The sequence below is a fragment of the Carya illinoinensis genome, chromosome 2, assembly GCF_018687715.1.
Source record: "Carya illinoinensis cultivar Pawnee chromosome 2, C.illinoinensisPawnee_v1, whole genome shotgun sequence".
Classification (NCBI taxonomy): Eukaryota; Viridiplantae; Streptophyta; class Magnoliopsida; order Fagales; family Juglandaceae; genus Carya; species Carya illinoinensis.
In genome coordinates, this window is record NC_056753.1 from 21,173,537 (window position 1) to 21,194,821 (window position 21,285).

Sequence of the window (21,285 nt, forward strand, 5' to 3'; positions counted from 1 at the left end):
ACCACATGGATAGAAAAGGACTAGCTTGAAACAAGTTTAGACATCATCCACAAATCCAAATCAAATTATACCACTTAAATTATATGTAGTATAAACACTTTTAAATAGAATTATTCTTTAAATAACTGCTAAGTGTATAAAATTATGTTATCTACAAGTTTGTTTTGTATCACATTACTTCAGAATTCATTATATTCATAAAAACAGTTTAGAACTATAGATAATTACTTGTATAGATATACTATTTAATGTAGGTTCCGCTACACTAATTTAAAAATAAATTAAAAATAAAAATAAAAAAAAACCAACCATCATGTAGAAATGATGAATAGAAAAATTCTATCAATAATCACTTATAAATAGATTTTTTTCAAAATAGCTACGTGTTATTAGATCATTTATGGTGAAGGGTCATCAACTTATCCGATGTTGGAAAAATTGGTTTTAATTGCAAGTGGGAGGCATTTAATCAAATGTTTGTGACTTTGTCATGTCATCTACTCAATCGAGAAAAATGAAAATCATGTGTGAAAATGGGAAAAAATAAATCATCATTTTTGAAGTTGATGGTATTGGACTATCTTGGCAATCCTAAATCTATCATTTATGTTAGTGACCGACCATTAAGATACAGTTATAAAAAGAAACAAAGCCACATAACCGATGGAAATCATTAAGAAGAATAAGTGTACGAGAGAGGATGAGAAAGAAGACTTTAATATGATAGAAGTGACAAAAATAGAACTAGAAAACACAATCTTATCAACATTAAGCTGTTAAATCTTGAATTTTACACACAAATAAGGTTGACAATCTTTGACATGACCCGTAAATTTGACAGAACAATACATGAAATAGTAGAACTACAATCAAACATAATTTTAATTTAAATCAATTTTACATGAACTTAACTGTCTCGATTATTAATTCTGTCACTTTTCCGGGTCAACCAGCGAAACCTGTGACTCAATTGATTAGTTTATTTGAAGCATCATTTCTACTAATATACGATTTTGTTCAATATACAACTCCCATAATACCTATAATGCAGACTTCTAAAAATAAAATTAAAAAAAAAAATATATATATATATATATATATATATCTCATAAATCAGTTATGAGAGGTGAATAAGAATTAACAATTCATAATTGTTAAATGTCTAGATTACAAATAACCTATTGACCATTTTTATTATAAGAAATATTAAACCGATGATTCTTCAACATTGAAACTCTCAAAAATCAAATGCTTTTGATGGCTACTATTCTACCACAAGAGGATAATCAAAACCCTCTCTAGTCCGTGCGTGTAATGTTTACTGGTGAGGACTTTAAAATTCCATATAATCATTTTTTTATATTCCTTACCTACTCCATTGATATGATTGGCTAAATCAGGTATTTTATATTAAAAAAAGATACAGTTAATCACATCAGTGAAATGCACAAGAAGTATATCAAAGTGATTGTACGTGAAATTTTTAAAACTCTATAAATGCTTTGTTTCCTTTTTTGAGTTTTTGTAAAAAAATATATATATTATTTTTCAAATTTATAAAATATCTGATTAGTTTAAATGCCTAAGAAGTAGTGAAATATGTTATTTTTTTTTTCATGTACATATCATTTTTATAAAAGCATTTTCTTAAATGTCAAATTTTCGGTTTTTGAAGATAGGAAACAAGCTGGATAATAAACACAATACCAATTGAAAAAATAAATTCAAATTTTGAGTATTTTTTATTCGACAATTATTATCATTATTTATAACAATTCCCCTGCTCGGGCGGCCATTGGAATAGGAATTCTATATCTGCATTTTTGAAAATTTAGATCTTTCCTATTATATTATTATTTATATTCTTTATTTTATGGGTGTCTTCAACGTATCTTTTTTTTTTTTTTTTTTTAATAGACATACTTTCATTCATATCAAAAAGAGTCATTACACATAGAAGTTTTATCAAATCAAATAACTTGGCTTACAAAAGAAGGACATGAATCCCACCACATTACAATATCATCAACCTCTCTAGCATATCTAGCCAAACAATGGGCAGCACCATTACCCAAACGATTAACATGCTGAATTCTGGCTTCCTGAAATCTATGCAAAAGCCTGCGAATATCTTGTAGGATAAAATCAAATTCTATTAGAACCTCAAAATTTTCATTTAAAGTGTTGACAAGTATCAAACAATCAGATTCTAGCAAGATTTTTTTAACACCCCACTGAATACACAACTGCAAACCTCTCAACAAAGCAATAGCCTCAATAAATTCTGCAGATGACACCTCCATTTCCACTTTACTAACAGCTACTACAACATCTCCATTATGATCTCTCAATATTACCCGAACCCCTGCAGAAGAATTATCAAAGAAAGTAGCACCATCAACATTTAGTTTTAAAAAACCTGGTGGAGGGGGATTCCAACACACAACTCTATTGATTTTCTTATCAAACACATCAAAAACCTACACCTTCTTATACGCTTGCTGTAAGGAAAGAGCATTATTAACAGCAGTAGTAATATTCAGAGAAATATCCTCATAAATAAATTTGTTCATTCTATATCATATCCCCCAAGCAATTGCTATGAATCTGGCCAACAAATCCTGTGAACCTCTATCCCGAGCCAAGTTTGCCAATTTCCAAAAAGAAAGATCTGAATTAACATCACCCAAGTTAGAGCAAAAGGCCACCCATACATGCCTCACATCATAACAATAAAAAAGCATGAGCAACATCCTCTTTACAATTATCACAAAAGATGCAAATATCATTCTCCAGCACATGTTTTATCTTTAAATTCATGAAAATTGGTAGTTTTTCGTAACATGCTCACCATGCAAAAATCTTCATTTTTTTTTGGAATTTTCAGATGCCACAAACATTTCCAAAAGGCTGAATCTGTTCTTTCCCTAGAATTTTGCCCAGTACCTTGAGATAGACTCTACTGTAGCACTCTGTAGGCACTTTTTACTGAGTATATTCCATTTCTCTCATGAGCCCAAAACAAAGAATCTTTTGAAGTGATAGAAACATTCAGTTGAAGAATTTTTTGAACCACATTTGGATTGAATAGAGCTCTTAAAATCTGAACATTCCACCAACCCGTATGCTTATCTATCAAAGAATTGACTTTTAAATCTTCCTCAAACTCTATTTGGTTGTAAGGCAAAGAAAGACCTGGAATCCAAGGATCCTTAAAAACCTGAACACATTTGCCATTCCCTATTCTCCACCTACAATCCTTTTTCAAATCTTTGAGAGCTGCCCAAATTCCTTTCCATACATAAGATGAATTAAACCGTGCCTTGGCTTCAAATAAACATGTATTAGGAAAATATTTGGCTTTAAACATACGATGCACTAAAGAACCTTCATTTCTTAGGAGCCGCCAACCTTGTTTAGCTAAAAGAGCTAGGTTAAAGAGATGTAAATCTTTAAAACCCATCCCTCCTCTAAATTTTGAATTACCGAACTTCTCCCAACTCATCCAATGAATTTTATTCCCCTGCACCTAATTTTCCCACCAAAACTTAGCCATCATCATCTCCAGCTCCTTACATAAAGCCTTTGGAAACAAGAAACAGCTCATAGCATACGTAGGAATAGACATTGCTACTGCCTTAATAAGGACCTCTCTACCCCCTTGTGATAATAAATTACATTTCCATAACTGTAGTTTCTGCCAAACTCTGTTTTTAATACCAGAAAAAAGCTTGTTTCTTTGACCTCCCAACCATAGGTGGTAGTCCCAAATACTTTTCATATTGCTGCGTATGACTACCTCCCCATAGTTGCATAATATCAGCCTTCAGCACTTCACTCACATTCCTACTAAAAACCATGGAAGTCTTTTCTTTATTAATACATTGCCCCGAAGCTCTTTCATATTTACTCAGTAAATTCTGGATCTTTACATTGGTGACTACATCAGCTTAACAAAAGATAAGACTATCATCTGCAAATAACAAGTGATTCACTCTAAGGGCTCCTCTACAAATCTGGACACCTTTAACACCTTCCCTACCCACAGAATTTTTCAACAAAGAGATGAGGCCTTCAGTACATAGAAGGAACAGATAAGGAGACAAATGATCTCCTTGTCTGATTCCTCTACTAGGAATTATAAGGCCTTTTGAACTGCCATTAACCAAAACTAAAAAGGAAATAGTTCTAACACACTGCATTATCAAATGAATAAAGCTGCTATCAAAACCAAGAGACTCCATAGTTTTTTCCAAAAACAACCATTCCACCCTATTGTATGCTTTACTCATGTCCAGTTTAAGAGACATAAACCCTTTATTCCCTTGTCTTTTCATTCTCAAAAAATACAAAATCTCATAAGTAACAAGCACATTATCAGTAATCTGTCTACCCAGAACAAACGCACATTGAGTATCCGAGATTACCTCTAGCAAAACTTTTTTAAGCCTATTTGCAATGACTTTTGATAAAATCTTATAAAGCACATTACAAAGGCTAATAGGTCTAAAGTCTGCCACTTTTGAAGGAGATGCTTTCTTTGGAATAAGGGTAATAAAAGTATGATTAAGATCACTAGGAAATTCTCCAGAATTTAAAGCTAGCAGTAAAGCATCAGTAACAAATTTACCAATCACATGCCAGTATTTCTGGAAGAAAATAGGAGACATACCATCAGGTCTGGGAGCTTTTGAAGGATGCATTTGTTTAAGGGCATCTTCCACTTCCTTGGCCACATAAGGTTTTAAAAGCTCTACATTCATCTCAGTAGTTACTTTTCTGTCAATACCCACTAAAACCTCCTCCATTTCCACTTGGTTAGCAACTGAAAACAGTTTCTGGAAATAAGCAGTGATTAACTCATCCATCTGATCTCCATTTTTCCAACATCCATCATTATCTTGCAACTAAACAATAGTATTTTTCCTTCTTCGAGAAGAAGCCTTTGATGGAAATACTTAGAATTACAATCCCCTTCCCGAAGCCACATTACTCGAGACCGCTGTTTTCACATTAATTCATCCCTTTCAAGCCATTTCTAAACATTTTCCCGAACTTGGTTAAACTCATTCAGACAAAAACCTGCATCTCTTTCTTCTAAACTGTTGAGCTTCAACTTAGCAGTTTTTTATTCATGTTGAACATGACCAAAAGACATTTTATTCCACTGTCTCAACTCCTCAGCATAATCAGAAATACATCCCATAATACTTCTTAAAGGAGATGAAGCCTCTACTCTCCTCCATACATTCTCAATTATAGAAGAACACTTCTTCTCCCCCACCCACATAGCTTCAAACCTGAACAATTTTTTACCCTTTCTCCTAATTAAATGCCCATCAATATCTAACCACAAAGGAATATGGTCAGAATAAGCCGCCACACCATGTTGAACTCTAAGGTTTGGATAAATATCACACCATAAAAAATTAGCAAGAAACCTATCCAACCTCTCCCTTATCAGACCAGCCCCTTCCCTTTTATTACTCCAAGGAAAAAAATTCCCAACAAATCCCAAATCTCTAAGATCACACTCTTCCAGCACCTCCTTAAACTCTCATATCTGATTATTACTTCAGAAACTCCCTCCACATTTCTCAGAATGATCCATAATTTCATTAAAATCCCCAAACACTAGCCAAGGTAGAGTGACCCCATGACCCAGTGCTTTTAACACCCTCCAAACTTCCACTTTGAAATTTCTATCAGGATGACCATATACCCCAGTTAACAAACACTTTCCCCCATTACAATTGGTAACCACCGCATGAATATGGTTTTTAGTGTAATTAACAATAGATAAATTCAAATTATCCCTCCATAACAGAAATAGACCACCACTTCTACCCACACAATCAACTCCAAAACAATTTTGGAAACCCAGTTTAAATTTACACATCTCCATCTGTCTAGACTTCATTTTTGTTTCTTGCAAAAAAACAACATCGGGAGCTTCTTTCATGATTAAATCACGAAGAGTACGAATACTCCGTGGGTTCCCAAGCCCACTGAGATTCCAACTTAAAAGCTTCATTGTGACTGCGGGGCTGTTCAACAGCCACCACCAATAACTCAGAAATTGACTCCGTAAAGCCAAATTCACACACAGACTTACCTCTTTTTGCCCCATCATCCAAAAGCAAGCTTCCTTTCTGCTTCTTTCCAAGACTCTGTATTTGTCTCCTTCTGCACTCGGACAGAGCTGCCTTCCGCTTCTTTCTTCTCCTTCCCAAAATTTGATTTCGTAACCCTCCTCCCCAGATAACTCTTTCGGGTATGCCGAAGATGTTGAAACAAAACTAGGTCGTGACTTGTCTGAGTTTTCATTAAACAAGGCTTGCAACCGTTTGGGCCAAAACCCAATTCAGAGCCCAAAAGTGAGGCCTCTAGAACGAGCACATCAGTAAGCCCATCGTCCCTATTACAATCTTTCGTGAACTCTTTTTGATAATAATGAGTTGTTGAAGTAAATCTGTTTAATATATGAGAAATGATATTTACAGTTCTAAAGTGTGCAAGTCTCGTGAATTCTTTTTGAAAAAAATAGATAAATATGAGACTCACATGAAAAATTATTTTTTTAATAATAGACCTCAATTTTTTTTCAAAATGAATATACAGGACTTGCGTATTCTAGAACTATGTATAGCATTAATCTTAAAGTATATCTATACTTTTAAAAAATGATGGATAGCAAGATAAACCAATGCACACCTATATAACTCAACATGAACCCAACTGACAAATATAATTGTTCAAGTCATATTAGGATAACTCGTCATTTCAATTTTTATCATTTTCTCATTATTTCATAATATAGCATTAAATTATTGAAGACTATTTATATATATTTTACTATAAATCTATTATCTAATATCACAGCATAAGATGATGAAAGAATAATAAAAAAAATAAATGATAAATATATATATATATATATATATAAGTCATCAATTAAAGCGAGACAAGCTGGCAAGTAGGTATGATCACTAATAATGTGGTGAACAGCTAGTTTACTTGGTTATTGTCAATCCCGACCATTTTAAACTCATTACAACTTCGCTAGTACTATTCTTCTACTTCTAATATAGTACGACTAAAGTCAAAAATTGTCGCTAAAAGGTTAGATTTCCCAATGATTTTCTAATCATTGGGAAATGTGTTTTTGGTTTTTTAATTCAATCGCAGCAATTAGAAAATCGCTGGTAAAGGTTTTTCCAGCGATTTAATAATCGCCGCCACTGAGTTTTTTGTTTTATGAACTCAGTAGCGGCAATTATGAAATCACTCGGAAAACCTTTACCAACAATTTTCTAATCGTTGGGAAAGATTTTTTCATTTTTATGACTCAATAGAGGTGATTAAAAAATCACTGGTAAAGTTTTCCCAGCAATTTCATAATTGCCGCTATTGAATTTTTTGATTTGTGAACTTATTGGCGACGATTGAAAAATCGCTGGAAAAACCTAAAAATTTGTTTTAATGACCCAATATTCTTACTAGGTCTCTTTTTTTATTGTTCCCAAAGCCTGAAAATTAACAACTTTTCCTCCATTCATTCAAATGTAACTGATTGATATATATGACTAATTATCCATGCATCAACAACTATAACTGAGGCCATTCAATCCAATTCAATAATTTCTTCAAGCTTCAATTCAACAAAGTTCATATATATTTATACAATGGGATGGTGCATTATACTGATCATACCAAGTACAAGCTGAGTTACTAATTAAATAATAGATAAATATCACTATTATAATAGATTTGAAGACTCTACTATTACTAAAATAACTGCTACCAAGTTCCACACTTCTATTTAAGTCGGCAAGACTTGCGTGCTTAGGATGTATGTTTCTTAATTTTACGTGTGGTGCTAGTGCCACATAAATTTTTACACTTTTTATCTACCGAATCGTATAAATTTTTTATTATTATTTTTGTTTCTATATTTTTCAAATATTTTTTAAACCCATTTAAACATTTTTAAAAATTAAAAAAATCAGAAAATCATTAAAAAAATATTTCATTAATCATTAAGTAAAAAATAAAAATTATGACAAAATAGGTATACACTTTTTCAGTGACTCTATCATTTTTCTAACTTTATGATAGGATCTAGGAGAAGGAAAATAATGCATCTACCAAGGATGCATCCCAATAAAAGCTGTCGATTTTTTTTTTTTTTACTTAATTTTTGAAGAAGTCTTTTCAAACGAGTGTGTTAATTTTTTTTAAATGTTTAAAGTGATTTAAAAAAATGCTAAAAAAACATAAAATAAAAAATTATATTTTGCATTTCTTGGTAGAAAACTCTCGAGAACACCTCTTGATGGCCCTAGCAATAATCCTCCAACACTCACTCTAGTTAGATTGACAAAATTTAGATTAATTATGTCAACTAGTTTCAACAGACAATCAAAAAAGGAAATACAAGAAATTTTCCTAAAAACACAAAGAAAACAACTTTGTTTTCAATTGAAAATTATCAAAACGTCAGAATCATTCAACCAACCCACAAATCGGGCTCAAATAGCTATAAATCCAAAATATCATAATTTTATAAAAACAAACAAAACAAAATCTCAATAATCACACCAAAAATAAATACGTAATTAAAAAAGCAATCTACCAAGAATCTGACCAAAATTGGTTACAAAATCACTTTCTAACCGAGAAACGAAAATTATTATAAAAGACAAAAAATATCTGATATTGAGGATTAAGGGGAAAATAGCTGATTTTGAGCTCGCAAAACGATGCACAATGAGCGTGGCTAGGTGACCACGACATGCGTGCCAAAAAGATCTTTTCAAATTGGGATCATATGCACAAATTTGATACTTGTAACTAAAGTTATGGCCAAAATACTAACACGTGGTCAAAACTGCCCCACATCAAGGAAAAATTACTGTTTCGTGTTGTCCTTGCGTTGATTTGCCGTCTCGAGGTAGTTCAGCACCATCAACATGCGATCTGACAGTTCAATATCATCTGACTTGGATTCCCCTACATTAGTCACCCTGGGTTGGAAAGAACTCGCCCCCGAGTTCACAGTAGCATCATCAAAACAAGGACTCATGTGTTTCACACTTAATATATCATAGGTCTTCAAATGGCTTGGGAGGCACAATCTATATGTATTATCATTGATCTTCTGAAGAACCTCACAAGGCCCAATCTTCCTTTCCTTAAGTTTATTATACTCTTCAATAGGAAAACAATTACGAGTTAATACTGCCTAAACAAAATCACCAACATCAAAAAGTACTTGATAACAATCACCATTGCCTTGAGCCTTATACTTGGCATTACTTTGCTAGCTTCACTTGCTCATGGATGCCTTAAAAATGTTCTGTCATCTCATCCACCTTGGGATTTAAACGACCAATACGTGGAATAGAAGCTAAGTCAAGCACACCCAATGGATTCTGGCCATAGATAATCTCAAATGGGCTCAGCCACATGGTTCTATTCTTGGACCTGATGTAGGCAAATTCTACTTTTGGCAGGGCCAGATCCCACTGCTTTGGTTTATTCCTTGTAAAACTCCTTAAAAGATTATCCAAATTTTGATTCACTACTTTGATTTGATTATTTGTCTGGGGGTGATAGGCACTGCTAAAATTCAACTTTATCCCCAGTTTCTCCTATAAACTCCTCTATAAATGGCTCACGAACTTGGTATCATGATTTGAAGTGGTTGATCATGGAATGACATGCAAACAAACAATCTCTTTGAAATACATATGAGCGATCCATGTGGCATCCATTGTTTTCCTGAAAGCGACAAAATGGGTCATTTTGGAGAACTTGTTAGCCACAACTAAGATAGAATCCACGGCCTCTTGGGTTTGAGATAAGCCTAACACAAAATCCATACTGATATTGAACTAAGGGACTTCAGGAACAGGCAAAGGAGTGTACATGACCGCATTGGTGAGAACCCCCTCGGACCACAGGCACACAAAGCATCTCTCCACGTAACAAGACATATCACTGGTCAACTTGGGCCAATAGTAATCAAATGAGATCAAGGCCAAAGTCTTGTCTCGCCCAAAGTGACCCTCACTTTGAATTTCACTAATAATTTGCAACATCAATGTACAATATGGGATGCAAAACTGTAATCCACGAAATAAATAGCCATTAAGTAAAACAAAATCAATTCATTGGTCATTAGTTACCTCTTGAAATATATTCCCGAATGAAGGATCTACTGCATATAAATCACTAAAAGTGTCAAATCCTACAACCTTGGTGTTCATGGTGGTGAGGAGCAACGTATGACAGCTCAAGCTTTATGATTGGTGTCTTAAGGAAAATGTGAACTCCTGTAAGTGCGCTACCCACTTGGCATGCCGCCTACTCAACTTGTGCTAACCATTAATATACTTTAAAGCTTTGTGGTCAATGATAAGGATGAACTCCTTCTCTACTAGGTAGTGCCGCCAATGCTTCAAGGACTGAATGATGGCGTAGAACTCCAAATTAGAAGTGGAATAATATTTTTTGAACTCAGACAACTACTCACTAAACGAGGCTATCGGGTGCCCCTTTTGGCTCAACACAACACCAATGCTAACCCCAAATGCATCACAATTAACCTCAAAACACCTTCTCAAATTCTGGAAGAGTCAGAACGGGGGCTTCTATCATCTTCTACTTGATCAGTTAAAAACTAGCCTCTGCCTCCTTAAACCACTGGAATGCACGTCCCTTGAAGCACTCTGTGATAGGGGTAATCAAAATGCTAAAATTCCTGATGAATCGGCAGTACAAGGATGCCAATCTATTGAAACTCCTAATATCGTGCAATGTCTTAGGTGTGGGCCACTCCAAAGTTGCATATACTTTTGACTGATTTGCATGAACACCATCAGTAGATAGAACAAAACTAAGAAAAGTGACAAAATTCGTGAAAAAATAACACTTCTTCTGATTGATAAACAAACACTCCTTCCTTAACATCTCAAAAATAGCTCGGAGGTGATCTAAATATGACTCCCATGTTGGACTGTAAATGAGGATATCGTTAAAGTAAACAACAACGAATTTCCCCACAAAAGGCCATAAAACCTTATGCATGCATCTCATGAACATGCTAGGCGCATTGGACAGTCCGAAAGGCATGACCATCCACTTATACAAATCATGTTGCATCTTGAATACTATTTTCCACTCATCTTTAGTCCTTATTTTGATCAGGTGGTATGCGCCTTATGGTCAATTTTTTAGAAGAACTTAGGATCAGGTGGCATGATCCTATTGATCGCTCTGTTGTCTATGCATATATGCCAATAACCATCTTTCTTCGGTACCAGAAGAGCAAGGACTGCACACAGGCTTAGGCTCTCATGGATGTAGCCTCTCTCCAATAACTCCACAACTTGATGCTGCAACTCTTCAGATTCCTTAGGACTGAGGCGATACATAGGTCTATTTGGCAAGGTCAATCCCAGAACAAAATCAATTTGGTTCTAAATTTCCCACATAGCTAGAAGTCCAGGGGGAAGATCTTCTAGCATCAAATAAGAGAACTTCGCTGGTAACTGTTGCACCTCTAGTGGAAAATTTGGGTTTATGTATGCTGCACTATTCCAACAAGGTAGCAAAGTGTAAATCACATTTTCACGCTTAATCTTCTCTACAAACCTGGACATGGAAATTAGGTTAGTACTATTCATTATTGGGGTAGGAGTGGTTCCTTCTTGGCGAGGTGCCAACATGATCTTCTTCCCTTTGATGCTAAAAGAATACATATTCTTCAGCCCATCGTGAAAAACACTATGATCATACTATCAAGGCCTGCCTAATAACACATGACAAGCATCCATAGAGACTACATCGCACCAAGCATTATCAAAGTATTTTATGCCAGTCGAAAAAGATACTAGGCATCTTCTATCTACTCTTAACTCGCTACTCTTATTTAAACATGATAGTTTATACGGCTTTGGATAACAACCTGTCTTCAACTATAACTTCTGAGCAACCTAATCAAACACCACGTTCTCACAACTGTCACTATCAATGATCAACATGAAAACTTTATCAGCAACTATACAGGTAGTGTGAAAAATATTGGTTCTCAACCAATTGTCTTCTAAATTACCCTTGGGAGCCAATAGACTCTTGCAAATGACCAGGGTATTATGGCCATCACCATACAACACGTCTCCATCCTCTTTGTCATCATACATAGGTTCCCCAATTTCTTCAGCCTCTTCTACCATTTCTTCCTTAATCAAGAGGTTTTTGCCCTTATGATTAGCGGGTTTTCTACATTCAGTTGCTTGATGTCCTGGTTCACCACATTTGAAACATATGATATTGGAATTAAAACTCTGACTCTACTGTGGTGGAGGGGTAGGACGAGATTCTTATGGATGAAACACTTGACTGTTTTGATTGCTTCTAATATTCAGCCTCCTGCTCTACTGTTTCTCCATGATGAGTGCACACTAGTATGCTTTAGAAATTTTCCACATAAAGTAAAGACTGAGGACATCCCATAAGGGCCACCCCAAGCCTCCCAAATACCATGCCACCATCTACTCCTCTATTTCGGACAGATCATTATGGGCTATTAATTGATAGAACTCTTTTGTATGATCTTCAATTGATCTTGTGTCTTGTCTCATCATGTTAAGTCGCTAAAACAAGGTCTGAGTATAGCCAGAAGAGGGGAAGTGACCCCTCATCTTTTTCTTCATCTTTTCCTAATCAGTAATCTTGGCCTTGCCTTGTCTGTTTGGAGATTGCTTTAACTGCTTCCACCAAGCAGATGCTCTACCCTTTAGTTTGATGGTGGCTAGTTTCACATTCACACGATTTGGGACTTCTTTATAATCAAACATTCACTCAACTTCATGCAACCAATCAATGAAACCTTCAGCTTGTAATGTACCAGAAAATTCAAGCATATCCACTCTAAAACCGAGGTCTGTATGACGCTTCTCCCTATCATAGTACTCTCGAAGTAGAGCATAATTGTGATATGGGTTCTCGAAACTGGAATCGAAATCGTGATCTTCCATCTCACGATCACCGATATCTTGCGTCGTTAGATACCAGATTAACTATGAAACCTGTCTCTGTAAATCTTCAATCATCACATCTTGAATGCTACAATCACTGTGAGAGACTTCCTCGTTCAGAACTTATCCACGATGACCACGATCATGACCATCAGCCATGAAAACTGATGAGATATCACCCCTATAAAAGATGCTAAAGCTCTGATACCAACTGATGCAGGACAAAATTTAATTAATTTTGGCGACTAATTTCAACACAGAATTGAAATAGGGGTGACAAGAGATTCATCCAAAACACATAAAAAATAATTGTAATTTCAATTGAAAATTATCAAAACGTCAGAATCGTCCAACTAACCCATAAGCCAAGTTGAAATAACTTAAAATTTAAAAATATCATAATTTTATCAAAAATAGAAAAATTTCAATAATCACACAAAAAATGAATAGGTAATTAAAGAAGTAATCTGCCAAAAATCTAATCAAAATTGGGTTCCAAATCACTTCCAAACCGAGAAACAACAATTACCATAAAAGGAAAAATATCTAAAATTAGGTATTTGAAGGGGAAAACGGCTAATTTTAGGTATTTGAAGGGAAAAACAACTAATTTTGGGTTAAAAAATAATGTACATGGAGCGTAGCTGGGGGATCTGTCGAGATCCCAACAAAAATTGCCCTAGGACAAGGTCCTAGACATGCATAGACATCCGAAATTGGGCCACATATGGGGTCAAGTCTAGCTTTGGAGGACTTCTCTAGGGGTCTAGTGCAGACCCTAGGGAGATTATGGGAATGACATGGGTCAATTGGAAGATGGCTCACATCTTTCCATTTGACTAAGCCATGGCTCAGCCCTGATAGCCCATTGACACTTTTGTTGGCATGCCCTGATAGCCCCACGGGCCTTGCCTTGACACTGTCACTAACATGCCTTGACAGCCCCATGGGCCACCAGCATGGCCAGCACCAGCCACCCCTCAGTATGCCCACAGGCATGCCATGGGCCCCAGCCATGGCACGCCCCTGACAGCACCACCATCATGCCATGGCCCCTGCCATGGCACGTGCATAATAGCCCCATAGGCAGGCCATGGCCCCTGCCATGACACGCATTTGACAGCATTGCTAGCATGCCATGGCACACTCATGTCAGCCACATAGGCATGTCGTAGGCATGCCATGACTCCTACCATGGCACGTGCAAGACAGTCACATGACTAACTTGTTTGTATGCCTTGACATCCAGTAGGCGCCCATGGAGACTACTGGCCGTGTATAGACCATGCATGTAGGCCTGCGCATTCCCTTGAGTGTGCACCTACGCGCATGCATGCGCGCCCAAGCACCACTTAGTAAGGATAGTGGCTTGCCCTCACAGGTATGCCATCCAGCGCACGACTCCAGCTCGTGCCTTGCAGGCAAGGCTAGTGGCATGCCCACCAAGTATGCCATCCAATGCATGGATCCAGCCTATGTCTTGCAGCCCCAATGCCCAAATCGTCAACTTGGGCCATGCATGCTCATCACCCAAGCCAACAGCTCGGGTCATGCAGGACCACCACCCAAGCCACCTAACTAGGCCTCACAGTAGCAACATAGCACCACTTTGTGCCTACCATTAGGCCTAGGCTTGGCACCATGCCATGTCCACCATTAGTAGGCCACGCACAGCACTATGTCATGCCCACCACCAGACCAACGCATGGCCCATGCCATGCCATGTAGCCATGCCATCCAGCAGCCCATGCGTGGCATGGTGCCACGCCTAGCAACAAGCCATGCACGGTCCCAAGCCATGCCACCCATCAAGCCATACACGACACCATGTCGTGCACACCATGAGCCATCATGGCCCATCCATGGGTCGTGGCATGCCACGGGCCACCATGGCCCGTCCATCACTATTTTATTACTTTTAGTTTATTTATTTATTGTACTTGGGGCCTTTTGGGAGTTTCCAACTTGTAAGCTTTATAAATAGGGCCCTTAGGCATTTCATTTGGCATCTTTGATCATTTGGCATAATATCTTTTGTGGAAAAGTTTGGTGTGTTCTTGTGAACACTTTAGGTGCTTTTGCACTTGGGCTCTTTTGGGTGAACTTCGTGAATTCCAATGAGAGGATTAACACATTGCAATTTGTAAATAGGTGTTGTCCATTTATCTATCTTTGTTTCATCACCTTGCAATTCGTGAATAGATGTTGAATCTCTTTATCTATCTATCTTTGTTCTTTCATGTATCTTTGTTTATATATTTTCCTATTTGTTCTTATGTTTCCTTGCATATCAAACATATCCTAAGTCTTATTGTTCTTAATCTTTGATTTCTCAAAATATTCATATATACCAAAAAGAGAGTCTTCATCGTCCCTTGTTGAGTTTTTATCCTTTGTGTTCATATTGTTCATGTGTGTTCTTCATGTTCTTCCATCGTGTTGATCATTTCTCTAGTTTTAATCCATTTTTCAAACACCACACGCCTACCACCTTGTTTCCCATAATCCATATTCAGCCAACACTTCCTAAAGTGCCCTCCTTCCATTCTCACAAACCCTAGCTAAAACCACCTAGATTCCCACAAGATAATTTCCACATTTTAGGAATCCTCATCTTATGTTCCAAATCCCATCCTATCCCTCCATCTCCATTTTGGCCAACTACTTTCCCAAATTCAAACTCAAATTCCAACCCCAACATTTTTGGAAATCCAATCCCTAAACTCCCTCAATCATCTCCATCTTTTCAAATCCTACCAAAGACCCTCATCCGCTTGCCATATCAAATGTCTTCATTCTATGAACTACCCGAGAATTACTCAAATTTTAAATCCCTCACTCCACTTTTGCCTTAGCCGAAATACCCTAATCCCTAAATCATTTCCTCTCTTTTAGGAACTCATCTTCCATCTTCCAATCCATCCAAATTCGAAATACATTCCTTGCCTTAATCAAACTCCAAGTTCTAAACAACTCTCATCTATCTTATCATTTAGGATCACACTCTAGCCACCTTATCCATCATACAAACCCTATCTTCCATCTCCAAATCCCTACACTCTAGGAACAACACTAGACTCATTCAAATACCATCCAATTTCATCTTCTTACCATATCCAAATCCTACATTCTTCATCTTGCCTTACCCAAACCCTAAAGTCAAGGAGCAACCCTAGACTCTTACAAATATCTTCCAAACCCTAGCAACCCATCCTAGACTCCAACCCTAATACATCACTTCCCAATTTCATAATCTCCTTTAGCCACCACCCAAAATCCTAGCTACACTCCACCATACCAACCCTAAGCGTCATCCAAGTGGCGCCAACATCAAAGGCAACCATTAAGTCGTTCAACATTGCATTAAACACATAAACTCACCACTTAGATCACCCGAACTCATCATCATCATCATCAAATCCATCACTAAACACTATACCTTCATTAACCTAGGAACCCTTCATTGTCATGTCCTAACCAAAACCAAGCAAGACGACAAGGAACATTCGGTCATTATAAGGCGACGCGAGACCCGTGGACCCCTAATGTTTGGGGACTAGACCGAGGCCCCCAACATTACGGCGTGCGCATTGAAATGAGCCTTCTGAATTCGAGTCATATGTGTAAATCTAATACCCGTAACCAAAGTTATGGCCAAAATACCGACATGTACTCAAAACTGTTCCAAATCAACGAAAAATCACGTTTCCTGCTATCCTTGCACTGATATTCCGTCTCAAGGTAGTTCAATGCCACCAACATATAATCTGACAGTTCAGTATCATCTGACTCAAACCCCATGCACCATAGCTTTTAGTGAATAAGAGTATGAAATATGAATGCAATGAAAGTGATTGGAGAACATGCTAATTGTTGTTGGAATGAGATATTTATAAAAGCTCTCATTGTCCCTTGGTCGTAAGGGTGGCAAATTGTGTTTTGAAATAAAATCTAGACGGGTCAAAGTGGATTGACTTATTATTAATTCAAACCTATTAACATCAAATTCAAATTTATCAATTTCATGTCATGTTTGTGTTGGGTTCATGGATTGTATTAGTGTATCACATATTATCACTTCTACCCGGCCCTTTATTCAATTTGGGAAGATTTTCCTCCTTGCATGTCATGCTATCAAATGGGTGCATTTAATGAAGGGATTTGACACTACAGTACTATCTAATTCAAGTTGTTTTCTCATTAATTCAATTTTACCTACATTTTAACACATAAAATTTCCATTAAATTTACCACTTTTTATTAGCTTAAATTTTCAGGATAAGTGGTTATTTCACGTAGTATTAAAGCACAAGTTCTGAGTTCAAATTTTGACTCTACACTCTACTCATTTAATTAAATATTTCACCTATTAGACCTACATGTGAGGGAGAGTGTTTTAATATAATACATATAATTAAATCTACATTCTTTCTATTAGTTTAAACTTTTGAGATAAACGATAATTTTATATTTTTTTCTTCAAGATTATATATGTTTCAGAACTTATTCTATGACACAACTATGAAATTACATAAAAACCTCTCTATCCTAGAAATTTTTCTTCTACAAAAGTTCCCTAATTAGGACTTTCTAAAATGTAGTAACCCTAATATTTGTTGATAAAGAAATGATATTCATAGTCCTAAGTTGAGTAGGTCTCGCGCATTATTTTTAAAAAATAGATAAATCCATGACTAATATGAAAATTTTATTTTTTTAATGATATATCTTTTTTTTTTTTAAAGTAAAACTTGCACATGTTAAAAATATATCTAGAATTACTCGAGTACATAGTAGCTGCAGGAGGGGACCTTGCAACATTATTTTGTTTAGACCATCTAATTGAAAGATTAATTAAAAAACTCTTTTTTGGTCAAAGTAGTCCCTAACGTAGGAGGGAAGAGAAAATTGCATTCATATAAACTTCCCAATTTTCCCTACTAAACTTGGCAAAACAAAATTTACGACCACCATCTATTGTTGGTAGCTATTGAGAGCATTGGCAATAGACTAGTCATTGTAAAGTCTAAAATAGAACTCTAAATGTGGTCTTTTAGCTATAATATGAACTTTTAACTAGATTAGTCTACATTGGACTAGCTATTTTAAATTCTAAATAATAATATAATATTATATATTTTAATAATATTTGATAATTTTTTTCTAATATTTTACAAATATACTTCATATATTAATTAATAACTTCATTAAAAAGTAAAATTATTATTTTGGAAATATTTTTTCATAGAATATCCAAGTTTTTACAATAAATATATCCCTACTATATTTGAAAATTGTAAAAAATAGTAGACATTTTTACAATAGATATCTCCTGCTATATTAGAAAAAAAAATAATAGAAATATCCTGTATGTGATTGTCAATGAGAGAGTGAAACTTTTTATGTAATTTTGGTCTTTGACAAAAGGGGAGGGAAGCGTGAGTGTGAGTGTGAGATTTAAAATAATACAATATGAGTTTGAACTTTGCACAGGAGCTCTCCAAATATGGTGAGGACCTTAAATTTACTGTAGATAAAATCTTAAACTTCTTACGTATGGCTAGTCCAATATAGAGAAAAATAAACTTTAACTTCAAAATTTTAGACTTGCATTGGGCAATGGCTAGTCCATTGCCAATGGTCTGATAGTTGTATTTTGTCTTTTTTTTTTTTACATATATTTCTTTTTACACTTTTAAATATATATATAAAATATTTACAATATTATTAAAAAATATTTACTTAATTATTAAATAAATAAATAAACCAACGTTAGCCCCCATGGGCTCCCAAGCATTTTCCTTTCAAACGGTCAAACCCAAGTTGTAGCAACGGCAATGTAGAGAGCTGCTACTGGGCCGCCTCATTTTACTGCTTGTTCTTACCGCTTCATGGGATCATGACACATGTTAAAATGATTAAAAACAAAAGGAAAAAAGGAACAGGAAGCTAGACAAATCCTCTAAGAGTAGAGCAATACTATATACAGTCGTAGAATTACAAATGCTGCGTAATTAACAAACTTTAATTTAGAAAATTTATTTTTATAAATTTTAGCTAGTCACTTTTTACAACACTAAATAATAGGTTCAACAAATCTTTTATTATTCTATTAAAATATTGATTTTAAACTTTTTATATATTTTAATTCTAATTATAATTTAAATATGATTATAGTAAATATTAATTAATTTTCTAATCTAGCTAGCCGGTTTTCAATTATTATAAATGAAAGAAAGTATATAACATTATTTTATTTGAAAAAAAATTAAAATAATTATAACAAAAATTCAAATTGGGCAACAAGTTGGTGGAATTGGGCAATAGATAGCAGAGAATAATATTTGGCTATGCAGGAGAGAAACAGCAACAGCAGGGGAAGTAATATTTTACTTTAAAAATAATATTTGGTCAGTGTCTTTTCCTCAACAAATTTGGCCAGCCATCTAGTTGATGGCTAAATTTACTGTAGATTTATTAAGTCCATTGTAGCACAATATTTTATATTTTAATAATTTTTTAGCTATAATTTAACTTTATTGAGCCCACTATTAGTACTCTAACGAGCATTAGCATTGGATAGTCATTTCAACATTTAAAATTGGATTAATATATAACTTTTTTACTTTTAGCTAATCACTTAAAATTTAAAATCTACATTGAATTAATCATTACAGTTTCTATAATAATAAAATAATATTATTTTTTATTATTAGTATTTCTTTAATTAAATTATAGAAAATAATAGATCCACTGCTCCCAACGGTGTTGGGAGCTACTGCACACATTTTTTTATTTCGTGATTAAGGAAATGTTTTTTTAATGATATTGTGAGTTTTTTTTTTAAATATTTAAAAGTGTTAACAAATATACATGTAAAAAAAAAAAATACCACTTATACCTAACGGTAGCTCCCAACGGAGTTGGGAGCGATGGACGTAGCACGGTCCTTAAATTATATAGATGAACATTACTTATATTATAATTTGTTATAGGATAAAATTATTGCATTATTTTGTACTTTATAAATAATTAATAAAAAGTTTATTCATATTTTCTCATATTATTATAATTTTTAGATAGATGAAAAAAATAATTTCTTAATATTTTTTAAAAAATATTAAAAGAAAGATTATTAATATTATTTTATAAAAATATAATTCATAATAGGAAAATGCATTGTAATTATAGGAATGAAGATACTATAGGGATGAAGTTACACTAGAGCGAAGGAAAAGGAAATTACAGGAAATAATAAAATATTAGAATGAAGATGTTACAGTTACCTTTACATATGACTCTAGGGATGAAGTTACTATAACTCATCTTCCATATGAATTGTATTTAACTAATCCAATGTAAGAGAAATATAGTAAACATTCTTCAAAATATGATTTTGACTCTCATTTGACTAATCTAATACTAGTGCTCAAGCTACCAAAAGTCCAAAACTAAACGTTACATCCAAACCAATCCACTCCTAGCGAAAAAAGTGTTTGTAGTTTACTTGTGGGGTGCTGTTGTTTCGATACTCCTTTATTTTATCTGTCAAATACCTCATCGCACTCCAACAATCAGCTTTCTTGCTTGGTTTTGCTCTCAAGCTTCAGCTTCCTGATCTTATACTTGATTTTGGGTTTTCCATCTTACTAAGTCAATGCCTCTCAGCCTCAAACAAGTGATTGGGTTGTCTCATGTCAGTCATCAACTTTGCTACATCTGTAATTGGAGCTTTGCTAATGGTCCCAATGTGTTTGATGGCTCAACCTTTGAAGCTTGATGTTAGATGATCTATAAGCTTGCAGAAATTTTCATGGGTGGCCTGTAATCTATATCTGGGTTTTATTGGGTTTCCACCAACTGCCATTTTTCTGTTGAGAGGCACATTTGGAGTTACAGTGATGTTAATGTTGGTGACTTCTGAAAAGAGGCCAAGGCAGTGAACCTACTCATGTCTGTTTGTTTATCTGGCGTGCATGCACGTCAGACAGACATTCCTCTCTATCCTCAGATGAGTCACACCTCTTAAGATTGCTTTTTCACCCCGCTGCCACCGCATCCGACCAATGAATAATATTATTCATTGCCCAAATATTCTTGTTTATTAATTTCTTTTTGTTTTACGGATTTTGTCTCTTGAGAACTATAATTACTATTCTAAAATTTTTGAAAATATTATTTTAAGTTATAATTTTTATTTACATAATAATAAGCGTTGATGTATCAATTATTAATATATTAA

The 21,285-nt window shown here is 34.9% G+C and overlaps 1 protein-coding gene across 1 annotated transcript; it reads right to left on the bottom strand.

The window, feature by feature from the left end:
• Positions 1 to 10,677: 10,677 nt before the first annotated feature.
• Positions 10,678 to 11,438, bottom strand: LOC122301781 (uncharacterized mitochondrial protein AtMg00860-like). Its single transcript, XM_043113162.1, has 2 exons — positions 11,248 to 11,438; positions 10,678 to 11,020 (listed from the first exon to the last, which is right to left on the bottom strand). The coding sequence occupies exons 1-2, from the start codon at positions 11,436 to 11,438 to the stop codon at positions 10,678 to 10,680; spliced, it is 534 nt and encodes a 177-aa protein (XP_042969096.1).
• Positions 11,439 to 21,285: the final 9,847 nt, after the last annotated feature.

Excerpts from the sequence above, each read along its gene's own strand:
- LOC122301781 (XM_043113162.1), bottom strand. The coding sequence starts at position 11,438 with ATGTATCGCCTCAGTCCTAAGGAATCTGAAGAGTTGCAGCATCAAGTT. Across the intron at positions 11,021-11,247 it reads ATCATGCCACCTGATCCTAA|TCCAACATGGGAGTCATATT; the intron begins GTTCTTCTAAAA and ends CCTCATTTACAG.